Source organism: Pinus tabuliformis, chromosome 1_2 (genome assembly GCF_031772625.1).
Source record: "Pinus tabuliformis cultivar Carrire ecotype Pingquan chromosome 1_2, CPIR1, whole genome shotgun sequence".
Lineage (NCBI taxonomy): Eukaryota > Viridiplantae > Streptophyta > Pinopsida > Pinales > Pinaceae > Pinus > Pinus tabuliformis.
The window spans coordinates 946,548,502-946,562,143 of record NC_142298.1 but is presented as its reverse complement, the minus strand read 5'-3'; the positions used below and the strand labels follow the sequence as shown (position 1 = coordinate 946,562,143).

Genomic DNA, 13,642 nt, shown 5'->3' with positions numbered 1-13,642 from the left:
GACAATTCCTTTTCCTTAGCCTATCCCATGTTAGGATTTTCTTATGTCCCACCAGCCAAAGAAAAAAAGAAACTTTCGGCCAGATGCCTGTATCCCAAATTTTCCCCCAGAGGATATCAAGGGGAGTCGGATTGGAGTTGATTAATTTGTAAGCTTCGGAAGTTGTGAAGCTTCCTTTTGGTTTGTATCCCCATCTTAGAATGTCTTTGTCTGCTGAATGTCGAATACATCGATTTTGGAGCTCCTTTTCCAGACTCTCCCTGAAGGGGCGATCCGTATTCCTTATTATCCTATCACTTTGGATCCATTGCCTGTATCCTTGCTCATTCTCCTGGGTCCAGTGTTGTCTAACTGTTTGCTGCTGTTGCTCCTCCCTAATGTAAGGTGGAAGAGGGTGGAGAGAGCTACTGAGCTTTGGCATTTGGTTCCAGGCGTCAGTCCAGAAGCGTGTTGATTCGCCATTCCTGACTTCCCAAAAGCTGTGGTGTTGTATCAACATGTAATGTTGCTTGGGCGCATTCCATATGAGGGATCCTTTTGCATTGGGAATAAGTCTTATAAGCTCCTTTTGAGGCCTGTGATTTGCGTATTTGGCTGTCTAGATTGAGGCCTAGGGTTTATCAGTGTTGGTGAGCCATTGCCACCAGAGTTTGGCACACATTATTGCATTACTTTGATTGGGATCTTGCAATCCAATGCCTCCCTTTTCTTTTGGCATACAAACAGTTGTCCAGTTTACCAGGGCTCATTTACGATTGGTAGCTATGCTCCCCCATAGGAAGTTGCGTTGAAGATCCTTTATTTTTTTTATGACCCATTTGGGTGCTGCAAGAATTGAAAACAGATAGAGCGGCATAGCTTGAAGCACAACCTTTATGAGCACCACCCGGCTAGCAATGTTAAGAGTTCGATGTGTCCATAGATTTAAACGAGAATCCAGCTTCTCAATTAAGGTGCGCCAGGAGGAGTGTTTGATGGCTGAGTCAATGAGGGGGGCTCCAAGATATTTTGAGGGGAGAGAGTCAATGGGGAAACCCAGAATGCGAGCTATTGCCCGCTGCACCACAGGAGCTGTGTGAAAGAAGTAGATATGAGATTTGGCATTGTTAACATTGGTGCCGGAGGCTTTAGAGAAGTCATTGAGAAGGGATTTGAAGAGGGAGGCTTCCTGAACCGAGGGGTATCCAAATAGCATATTATCATCAACAAATTGCTGATGGGTTATGGCTGGGGTTCCATGGATGGAAAGGCCTTTGAGCTGATGGGAGGCAAGGGCAGATTTAATATGCCTTCCTAGTCCTTCGGCCATTAAGACAAAGAGGAAAGGGGAAAGAGGGTCGCCTTGCCGAATTCCTCTGGAGGGGCTGAAGGGTTTTGAGGGGATGCCATTTACAAGAATGGAGAAGAAGGAGGAAGATATGAGACTCATAATCCACCGCACCCACATGGGTGAGAAACCATAAGCATTTAACATTTTTTTCATATAAGTCCAACTTAGTTTATCAAATGCTTTTGATAGATCGAGCTTCAGAAGCATACCTGCCTGTTTGTGATGCTTGAGGGTATGGATAACTTCATGCGTGAGGATGATTCCATCGAGGATCTGTCGCCCTTCTACATAGCCGGACTGTTCCGGTGAGATTAATAGAGGCAGAAGAGGTTTTAGCCTGTTTGCAACGACTTTGGATATAACTTTATAAATAACGTTGCATAGTGCTATTGGGCGAAATTTGTTCGGTGTGTTAGATGTCTCCTCCTTTGGAATGAGTGCAATGAATGTTGCGTTGAGGGCAGGTAGAAGCCAGTGTTGTTCCCTGGATTCCTCCACGACTTTCCAAACCTCGTCTTTTAACATCTCCCAGAACTTGTGATAGAAGGTGGTTGAAAAACCATCAGGTCCTGGGGCTTTGCCCTCTTTAAGCTGGTGCATGGCTGTGTCCACCTCCTGAGGGAGGATGGGGCGAAGGAGGAGCTCATTATGTTCCTCAGTGATGATTTTTGGAATCTTTCGAATGATTTTTTTAATGGCTGGATTTCTGTCTACCTTAGGCTCACTGAGCACCTGTTGGAAATGTTGAAGGAATTCCTCCTCAATTTCTTCATGCTTTTCCACTCTTGTCCCTTCCCGAGTCTGAATGAAGGAAATGTTGTTGTGCATTCGTCTTTGGATAGTAGTTCTATGGAAGAATTTAGTGTTCCTTTCCCCCTCTTTTAACCATCTTATCCTGGATTTTTGCCTCCATAGAATTTCCTCCTGCTTTCTCCTCTCCTCCAGTTGAGTATTTATGCGTTGCTCCTATTCTAAGGTCCAATTGGTATGTTCCTTGTCTATGATTTGTTTCTGAAGATCTTCCATTTCCTTGTTTAGAATATTTTGTTCCTTGAAAATGTTTCCAAATGTCGCGTGGTTCCATTTCTTAATTTGGATTTTTAGATGTTTGAGTTTCTGTTGAAATTGGAACATTTTAGATCCTTCCGGAGGGCAGAAGTTACTCCACGCTGTTTTGACGAAGTCCTTGAATGCCGAATCTGTGAGCCAACACTCCTCGAAGTGAAAGGGTCGCTTGATAGTGTTGCCTGGCCTTTGCCATTGGAGAGATATGGGCCAATGGTCGGAGCCAGAGTAGGGGAGAATGGCAGTTTCTATATCCCCTCCGAGATGAACTGAATTATCTGAAATGAGGAATCTATCTAGCTTTGAGGCGATTTGATACTTTCCAGCTCTGCGATTGCTCCACGTATGTATGCCGTTGCAGAATTGTAAGTCGATGAGTGAGTTGTTTTGTATGAAGTTTTTGAAGAAGACATTTTCCTGATCCAGCCTGCTTCGCCCACCCTGTTTTTCCTCCAGCTTGGTAATCATATTGAAATCCCCTCCGATGATCCAAAGAGGATGAACTCTACTTAAACTCAGTGCTTCTATTGTATTGAGTAAAGCTATTTTGTTTGCAGCTTCCTGTGGGAAGTAGACATTGGAAAGGTTGCCGTGAATATTAGTACCTATGATATGGAAGGTAGCTTGTATTATATTGTGGGAGGCATGAAAGTCCTGGAGAGCGATCATCTGTGGGTTCCATACTATCGCTAATCCTCCTGATGATCCTTCTGCATCTACTGCTACTGATTGGCATCCTGGCCAGGCTCTGGAGAGGATGCTTCCCAGCGTATTGCTATTGCATTTAGTTTCTTGAAGAAAACACATGTGTGGTTTCTCCATCTTTATCATGTTTTTTAGAGTTCTGAGTTTCCCTGGGCTATTGAGCCCCCTTAAATTCCATGATGTGAGTTTCATGATTCACTATTGATGGAGGGTTTATAGTACTTCGTCAATTTTGCATACCTTCCTGAATCCACCAAGATCTTTCCTACTTCTATTGTTCGCTGGAGATCTGTTCTTCTTCCCCTCTTTTTGAAATCTCTTGGGGGGAGGCTTCCATCTGAAGTACTGCTTGGTTGGATGCCTAGTTGTTTCTGCTGATATACCTTCGATAGAACTATTTCTAGCTTGTTGAGTTGCAGTTCTGGGATTTGATCATAGCTTTTCTTTTTGCATGCTTTCTCTAGCTCTAGTAGGTCCAGCCCTTCCATGTCGAAATTTTCAGGGTCTTCGTCCATGATTTCCGGTTGACTTTTCTCTCCAGCTGTTTCTGCGAGGGAAATGAGATGGTTCAAGGTACCATCTAATTCCATTTCAATCTCTTTTTCTGTACTGTCATTTTGGTTGTCCATGAGGGAGGTCTTTTGGTCCTTTGGGTTACTAGAAACAGGGGTTGAGCTGGACGGATTGTTGAGGTTTGGGGTGGATAGCAGAGTCGAATTTGGCTTTGAGCTTGAGGGTTGTTCTTCTGAAGTATGAGCCAGGATTTGAAAACTGTTACTCGTGGAAGGGTTGGATGTAGAGTTTTGATGTTGTTTCTTCCCAGTTGCAGGCTTTTTGTGAGCTCTTTTTCGGTTATAAACCTTGGTAAATCCTTCATGGGCTGACTTATCAGAGGGGTCAGAGGGGCTAGATGTAGGGGCTATGACATTTAGTGGACAATCCCTGAAAAGATGCCCATGAGCATGGCATTTGCGACATCTAAACGGAACATGTTCATAATCTAGAGGTTGAATCCATTCATAGTCGTCATGAGATAAACTTACCGTATCAGGTAGCGCCTTGTCTAGTCGCATGAAGACACAGATGCGGGCGTATGAAGTGTATCTTCGTAGCTTTGTTTCTTCTGCTGCTTTTATGTATTCCCCCAGTCTGCTTCCAATTTTCTTTAGTATTCCTTCATTCCAATATTCTTCGGGAAGTGAGTACATTCTGATCTAGACCGGGGCCCATGTAAGGTCTTCCTTGTCCAGATTGAATCTTGCTATCCATTCTCTTAGGTACAAGCCTGCTGAGTTGAAGAAGTATGGGCCTTGAGTTAGGATTCTGAACTTATCTTCTAAGCAAAAAAAGATAATAGTAAAGAAACCCTTCGGTCCCAGCTGTACAGTGATGTCGCCTTTGGGTTTCCATTTTTCCGAGATCCAGCCATGCAAATCTTTTTCGGTTGGCCACATTCCCATGAACTTTCCTATGAGTGCATGATCTGTCATGTACAGTAATATCTCATTGATTATCTCACTAGGCAGTTCTATCCTGGGTCTTTCCTCTGCTATTGGCTTGCAGGTTTTTGAAGTAACCTTGATTTGTTCCTCTGGCGTGTTTTTTCCTTCTGGATTTGCATCCTTCTTGTCAGTCGGTTTTGCTTTATCTTTCAACTTGTTCTGTTGTAGTGACTTCTCGGTATTCCTGTCCGCGCGGATCGACCCAAATATTATGGATCCCGTGTACTCTGGCGGTGCGTCGCTTGACTGAGGGGAGGGCTTCGAGGCCCCCCCGTGTGGAGGTTCCATGTGCGTCGTTTTTATTCTTGAGGCTCGTTGTCAGGCGCTGGAGGTCAGAACCTCTCAGGTTGCAGAGCCGTCCTTGTGTGCTATGGCACAGTTTGTCTGACTGAAACCCTAGTTGCAGAGCCGCGTCCCTCTGTCTATCATCTTAATTCATATCCTATGATAACATCTATTCAAATGAACAAAAATCTACTATTAACACTAATTCACTCATTCCAATCAAAGTACTACTTAAGTATATCACACGGCTTCACTCTAAATCTAATTGAACAATAGTCTGAATCAATATCACAATCCTTTACGATAAATGACGTATCTGAACATTAAATCAATAGGAAAGACTAAATATAAAAACTATAACACAAAGGAGTAGTAGAACTTCTTGTGACTGGGCCCAAAGTTTCCAGAAGCCTCTGCTTAATAAGAACTCAAAATCTGAAGATGTATCAAATGCAACCTTCGTTCATTAATTGCAAAGAACAACTGACAAAGTCACTGATATAACAACGTATCTGTTTTCAAAAAGAGTAGTTACAGATTATCAAAGTCTGAACTGTATCTAATTTCCTTTCGACCCTATATATAACATAAAAGAGTAACTGGATAAAAGTGAATCCTCAAGATCAGGGGATCCTGAGAATTTCGCAATATATAATCTGATAATGTGATAAAATAGCATTGTTCGAGCTGGTCTCCTGCTTCCTTGTCTGCCTAAGACGCTGTCGCTTTTCCCTTTTATGGCCTCGTGTTGTTTTGTCAACTGAACGCCTTTTTCCCACTCCGCACCTCTGTACATAAAGATAGCAAAGAATCAATTTCTTGTACTAGATTTGCCTATTCTATCACCAAATAGTTTCATCCAACTTTAGCCAATATTTTCCTCATTTTAATCTATAAACACATATAATCGTATAAGGATGAATGACAAATGAAGCATTTTACGAAGAGAAATCATACCTTTTTCCTGTCCCAACAGGGAGCTCCAACCCTTGGCTCTTGTACTGGTCGATATGTTTAGCAATACATAGGAGCCAACCTATAGAAGGCTATGACTTTCTCTCTTCCTCCATGGACCACGTTTCATAAATTTTCAGACTGGATACTCCTAGAACACAACACCACAATTTGAAGGCCACATTTCATCAAATTTTCATACTGGACCCATCAACAACATTGAAGCTCAAAATCAATCACCACTACTATACAACCAATCACTGAAAAACCTGTCATCAATAAATCAAATCACAATCAATCAATTTGAACATTCAGAACACTATCACCAGAACACAGAGTAGAACCCAGAATTCTGCATCAATGACCATAACCAACTGCAACTTCAAATATCATATTTCATAATGTATACCCTACTTTGATGTGCCGAACTAGCATGTATACGTCCTTTTACCAAAGCGAACCAGCGTACAGATATGCAAATGCTAACTTAAAAAATCACAACTATTCCAGACTTCAGTCATACCTAGATCAAAACATTTATAGTGCAAATCATGTGTTAACATTCAGATCTAGACTATCCATGATCAAACCATATAATAATAATTCATTTTAGGTCTCATGATCCTGATCCATCATTAGATCTGATCCCCCATCAACTGCTAAGTTTCATCCTTAGTTGAGATCAAGCAAAGCACCATAAACCCATAACATGCATATTTTATTTTGATCTCACTCTTCATGAGATATTCATTGCTTGCACACCTTGGACTAATGATCTTCTCCTCCTTATATAGCTTTAGGCCCTTTGTCAATACCTTGGACCAAAACCACTTAGGACCAAATACCTAGGGTCAATACCTCAGACCAAATACCTCGGACCAAATACCTTGGACCTAAAATACCTTGGACCAAATACCTCAGACCAAAACCTTGGTTTTCCAACATGTACGCTCTTTTCCTCCTGTGGGAGTGCAAGTATACATATACACTCTTTTTGTTATGTGTGCCCATGTGTATACGCTACTTTGACAAAGTGAAACAGCGTATACCTATCTTTCTTCAACCTCTGGAGTCTGATCTATAATCCTTTGTTGTTAACCTCTTGCACTATGAACTACCATCTGTGTGAGTTCCATCAAGGACAACACCTGTATCATAATGCCAACAATATCCCCCTTTGGACTTGATGGAAACAACAACACCAAGACACTCTCCCACTTTGACATCAAGGGCAAAGGGTGGACCAAGATATTCTCACCTTTGATATACATTATGTTTTCCATGCTCCCCCTGAGTACATGTTGAATTCTTTGATTAAGCTCCCCCTTTGTACATGCTGAGATGCACTAAACCGTCCTTGCTCCGCCTAAGCACATGAAGAGTCTGCAAAAAATATTTTTCAAAAGAATAACATGACTCTATAACTCAACTAATTGTGTATGACCTTCCTATCACCAATGACTTATACATACATCAATCTCCCAACCAAGTGGGGATACACCAATTTTGACTCATCCACCCAACCAAGTGGGGATATACCAAATGTTTATACATGACTGAAATAGAAATTATTACATCATCCTTCCGATGCATAGTGGGGTTACAAATTAGATATTTTCATGACCTTTACATCAAATGATATACATGACATTTATAACAAGGACCAACAATCTAAACAAGACCATGATAGTCATCAACAACTATCATACATCATATATGAACTGCACCATCAACATCTTCCAGTAGCATCAATATCAACAGCCTATATATGTCCATCATAAAATAAGCCACCTGAATCAAAACAACTATGTGGATCAAGCAATATAAGAATCTTCATGTACCAAGATCTTCTAACGTAACTCCAACAATGCATTATTAGAAGCATATGCTCCCCCTGAACCTATGCCAACTGTTCATTGTCAGATCTGATCATTGCAAATATTAGTAAGAATCATCAAGGCATCATCATCAATCAAATATACATCAACTTTTTAACAGCTTATCAACACCAACACAATTCCATATATCATCAGCAGATTGTAAACATATCAGATAATTGATTGAACCATATCAAACCCCTTTTCCTGAGTTTGTTCCACTTCTTTTTCCTTGATCCAGGTGGATATTGGTGGCCACCTGCCAAGCCCACTTGGACCCCCACCATTGTCTTTCTCAGCATTTTCAGTTTCCTTAATTGTAGCACAACTTACTATTTTTAGCAGTTTTTCGGGTCCTGAGCTTCCGGAGCCGTTTTGAGGCCCTAAACGACGTTTTTTGGGGAATCCGGGGGCAACACGAGTCCATGGAATGGACTGGTGTTGCCCGTTCCAACAATGATAGTGCTTGGATAGATCTTTCTAATGAGCTATTGTACGCGTCAAACGGAGATCATATGCCAAAGTTACGACCCCGGGAAGTTGATGTACCAACTTACCCCCAAACGGGGCCCACAGTTTGGCGTTTCATCTCCTAGGGTTAGGTTTTGGAATGTTAAGGGTTTTTCCATTGTTTCTCAACAATAAATAGGCCTTCGAGCCTCATTGTAACACAGTTCAGAGGCATGTAGCCATCACATCTCTTCTCAGAGATAAGCTACCATCGCCCTAGCTAGTTTATTTCCATTTCTGTTTGTAAGCATATTTCAGTATTTTCCATTAATGAAATGAAGTATTATTTCCGCTGCATCTTTGTGTATATGGTTATCTCTGTAATTTGTTGCGTTCCTGTTTAAATCCGGATTAGTGGTATCAGAGCGGTCTGCTTTTTTTCTGTTTTTCTTTGCATGTCCCCAACAAGGTCGGGATATAAGGAGTTAGGGCTTGAACTAGTTGAACCTTTGCAAGACTAGCCTCGCAAATCCCGACGGCCTCCCATGGCGAACGAGAAGAAAGACGAGGGGGCAGGAGATCCCATCAAAATCTTGCTCGAAGAAGCTCTCGAGCGACAATGGAATGCGATGATGGACAGCTTTGCGCAAATCCTTCAGCGGCTACCCAGAAGCGGCGCATCGGCCTCCAGCAGCTCCTCTGGAAACGCCACACCCTTTAAGGTACAAGTTAATTTTGAAATCCCCATATTCGAGGGTCAGATAGACGCCGATGCCGTAGATAAATGGTTAAATCTGCTAGAGGGTTATTTTTTTGTTCATGAATTTTCGAGTCAGGAAAAGATTGTTTTTGCTCTTCTCAAAGCAGCCCCCCACGTCAAGGACTGGTGGGAAACCTACTGCGAGCAGAAGGATGAAAGTACTGGCTCACTATTTTCAGCCACACCCACCTGGGATTCGTTCCGGGATGCCATCAAGGAGCAGTACTACCCTGTCGGAAGCTATGAGGATGAATACATAAAGTGGACCACGCTGCGGCAGGGAAGGGACCAAGACGTGCCGGAGTTCACCAATCTTTTCCATACCCTTCGCACAAAGTTGGGTATCAAGGATTCAGAGCAACATTTGATACTCAAATACCGTGGCTGCCTGCACAAGTACATCCAGGAAGAAATACAGTTCCTAAACATCCCCTCGCTCGGCGCAGCATACTGGTATGCCGTCAAGGTCGAGCAGAAGTTTAAACAAAAGAAGCGAGACTTTGGATCGCGAATCGAAAGCAGGGGAAAGGTGCCCCTAAACCACAGAACAAAGGACAAAGCCAAGGCGGGACAGCCCAAGACAACCAGCCGAAGCTGCAAGCAAAGAGCAACGCCGCGAAGCCGAGGAAAGACACTGGAAAATGGTGCGAGTTCCATAAGAGCTCCACTCACAACACAAGTGAGTGTCGGGCCAAGCAATCACTGGTGGCTGAGCTAAAGGTTTCAGAATCAGATGCATGTTCCGACTCTGAGTCAGAACCCGATAAGGGGTATGAAAAAGGGAAGCAGATCATTGATGCGGATCCCAGCGCCACTGTTGCTACCGCAAAGATCCAGAAAAATGAACCCGAAGATCCAGAGGAGGAGGAGCGTCTCTTCCACTCCCAGATGTGGGTAAAGGGCTCCCCGATACAGTTCATTGTTGATAGCGGGAGTCAAAAGAACCTCATTTCGGCAGAGGTCGTGAAGCGGTTGGGCTTACCGACCACAGCACATCCACAACCATACACCATTGGGTGGCTTCACCAAGGGCGAGATCTTCGCGTGAGCCAGCAGTGTCGCCTTCCATACAACATCAAGCCCTTCACGGATGAGGTATTGTGTGACATTGCTCCCCTTGAAGTTTGTGATGTATTACTAGGACAACCATACTTGTGGAAGCGACATGCTGTGTATGAATCAAGGCCCCGTGCTGTTATTATTACATTGGGAAATAAGTTGTTCAGGATACCAGAGGTAGCACCACCTGCCGCCATCTCTTTGATTACTGCAAAACAATGCAGTAAGATCATTTCCAAAACCAGGAAATTTGTTTTCCTGATGATACGCCCTCAAGGGAAGAAGAAGACAGTGGCCGCGGCCTCCAAACAGGGTCCCTCTGCACGGCAGCTACAGATGGACAAGATTGTGGAGGAGTACGAAGACATCTTCACCTCCCCGGCAGGGGTTCCTCTGCACTGTCAAGTCAAGCACTCCATCGATCTGACCCCAGGTGCGCCGCTACCCAATGGACCAATTTATCGGCGCTCCGTTCTGGAGAACAATGAAATCAAGAGGCAAATTCAGGAGCTCCTGCAGAAAGGTCACATCCGTCCGAGTTCTTCGCCCTGTGGGAGCCCGATAGTGTTGGTACAGAAGAAGGATGGGACGTGGAGACTCTGTATTGACTATCGGGCGCTGAACAAGATCACTGTCCGTAATAGGTACCCGATCCCGCGGATTGATGACCTCCTAGACCAACTAAAGGGGGCGAAATATTTCAGCAAGATCGATCTGAAGTCAGGATATCACCAGGTACCAATTGAACCCTCAGATGTGTGGAAGACTGCCTTCAAATCCAAGGAGGGCCTCTTCGAATGGTTGGTCATGCCTTTCGGATTGACGAATGCTCCTGCAACCTTTATGAGGCTAATGGATGACATCTTGCGGCCATTCACCAACTCCTTTGTAGTAGTATACTTGGATGACATTCTGATCTTCAGCCAGAGTTGGGAAGAGCACCTCCACCACATCCGACAGGTTCTCCAAACACTGCGGCAACACAAGCTATGTGCCAATTTGGAGAAATGCACTTTTGGCATGACCGAGGTTCAGTATCTGGGATACATCATTGATGAACAGGGGGTGCATGTCGATCCAGCCAAGGTCCAAGTCATTCGGGATTGGCCCTCTCCAACCACTCTAACAGAGCTCCGCAGCTTTCTAGGTCTTGCCAACTTCTACCGCAGGTTTGTGTTGGGATTTTCTCATATTTCTTGGCCCTTGAGTCAAGTCACCAAGGGCGGGGCGAAAGCAAAATTCTTTTGGTCTGAATCTCAACAGAAGGCATTCAGGGAGTTGAAGGATCGCCTCTGCACGGCACCAGTGCTCGCGTTACCAGATTTACAACAACCATTTGAGGTCGAGACAGATGCCTCTGACTATGCTATTGGGGCAGTCCTTACTCAACATGGACATCCAGTGGCATATCACAGTGAAACACTTTCAGACACAGTCCGGAAGTACCCCACTTATGATAAAGAGATGTATTCCATTGTACAGGCCTGCCGACAATGGAAGCATTACATTTTGGGGAAGGAAACGGTCATCCACACAGACCACCGACCTCTGCAGTTCATACAGACCCAAGGGAAATTGCAGAATGATCGCCATCAGAAGTGGTCTACATACCTGCAACAGTTTCACTTGAATATCAAGTATAAAAAGGGCAGCACCAATAATGTTGCAGATTGCCTCAGTCGACCACCGATCATGGCGCTAACCACCGTGCTCAACTCTTGCGGGCACGAGACTTCTGATTGGCCACTTCTCTACAAAAGCGACCCAGAATTCGGCCACACATACCAGACACTCTTGGAGGGTCGGCAGGTTGCAGATTTTCACCTCCAGGATGCCCTATTATGCCACCTCGGTCACCTTTGTGTTCCTTCAAGCGAGCGTGCCAAGATGATTTGGGAAGCACACTACAGTCGGGCTGCTGGGCATTTTGGGGTCGAGAAAACAGTCAAAACTATTTCTATTGGCCGAATCTTCGACAGGATGTTGGGAAGTACATCCGATCATGTACTGCCTGTGCCATTGCCAAACCGACCATTAAGAAGCAAGGCCTCTATACCCCGTTGCCTACCCCTAGTCGACCTTGGGAATCCATCTCCATGGATTACATGTCAGGCCTTCCTTCCACTAAGCATGGAAATGACTGTGTTTTTGTGGTCGTCGACAGGTTCTCAAAGATGGCCATTATGATGGCCTGCAAGAAGAATATCACAGCAGAAGCCACTGCTAAACTCTTCTTTGAACGAGTGTGGGTGCACTTTGGGATCCCACAGTCTATCATCTCAGATCGGGACAGTCGGTTTCTCAGCACCTTTTGGTCCAGTCTCTGGTCAATGCTGGACACCAAACTCACGAAGTCCACAGCCTTCCATCCTCAAACTGATGGCCAGACAGAGGTTGTCAATAGGATGATTGTGCACATTCTGCGCATGTATAACTCAAAGCATCCACGCACATGGGACGAGAGCCTCCCCTACGTTCAGCACAGCTACAACCGAGCTCTTCACAGCTCCACTGGCCATAGCCCTTTTCAGGTGGGTTTGGGATTCCAGCCACTATGCCCCATTGATGTGGCCATGCCACTTGCAGCTACTCACATGAATTCAGCTCATGTCCAGTCCGAAACAGATAAGGCCACCAGCTTCATTGAGCGCATCCAACATATTCGCCAGCAGGTCCATGACATTCTTGAGAAATCAAATGCCAAGTACAAGCAGCGACATGATCAACATCGGGTGCCACACAAGTTTCAGGTGGGCGACAAAGTCTGGTTGCATTTGCAAAAGGAACGCCTTACTGGAGCCTATCGGAAATTGAGACCACTCCGATATGGTCCTTACACCATTACTAAGGCTATGGGAGACAATGCATTTGAGCTCAGCATTCCCCCATTCCTTGGCCTGCACCCAGTATTCAATGTGGACCGCCTTCGGCCATACTTTCCACCATTGCTAGACACATCCGACATTGCAGAACAGCTCAAACCCACAGAATTAAATCCAGATTGCATGGAACAAGCTGCAACTGATCGGATCATGGACACACAGATCAAGAACACTCGCCAACAGAATATCCAACTGTATCGAGTTGTCAAAGCAGGCCAACTCCTTCAGCAGGGCAAGTGGCTCACCAGGGAACAAGTTCAGCAGAAGTTTCCTCATCTCATGGAGGAGCTCAACGCAATGGGGACCATTGCTTCCTAAGGGGGGAGGAATGATCCAGGTGGATATTGGTGGCCACCTGCCAAGTCCACCTGGACCCCCACCATTGTCTTTCTCAGCATTTTCAGTTTCCTTAATTGTAGCACAACTTACTATTTTTAGCAGTTTTTCGGGTCCTGAACTTCCGGAGCCGTTTTGAGGCCCTAAACGACGTTTTTTGGGGAATCCGGGGGCAACTCGAGTCCATGTAATGGATTGGTGTTGCATGTTCCAACAATGATAGTGCTCGGATAGATCTTTCTAATGAGCTATTGTACGCGTCAAACGGAGATCATATGCCAAAGTTACGACCCCGGGAAGTTGATGTACCAACTTACCCCCAAACGGGGCCCACAGTTTGGCGTTTCATCTCCTAGGGTTAGGTTTTGGAATGTTAAGGGTTTTTCCATTGTTTCTCAACAATAAATAGGCCTTCGAGCCTCATTGTAACACAGTTC

The 13,642-nt window shown here is 44.5% G+C and overlaps 1 protein-coding gene across 1 annotated transcript; it reads right to left on the bottom strand.

The window, feature by feature from the left end:
• Positions 1–2,296: 2,296 nt before the first annotated feature.
• LOC149209075 (uncharacterized) lies at positions 2,297–3,217 on the bottom strand. The gene has a single exon (XM_089398511.1). It carries the CDS (start codon positions 3,215–3,217, stop codon positions 2,297–2,299), a length of 921 nt encoding a protein of 306 aa, XP_089254637.1.
• Positions 3,218–13,642: the final 10,425 nt, after the last annotated feature.

What these genes read in the sequence shown, in the direction of transcription:
- LOC149209075 (XM_089398511.1), bottom strand. Translation starts at nt 3,217, where the DNA reads ATGGAGAAACCACACATGTGTTTTCTTCAAGAAACTAAATGCAATAGC.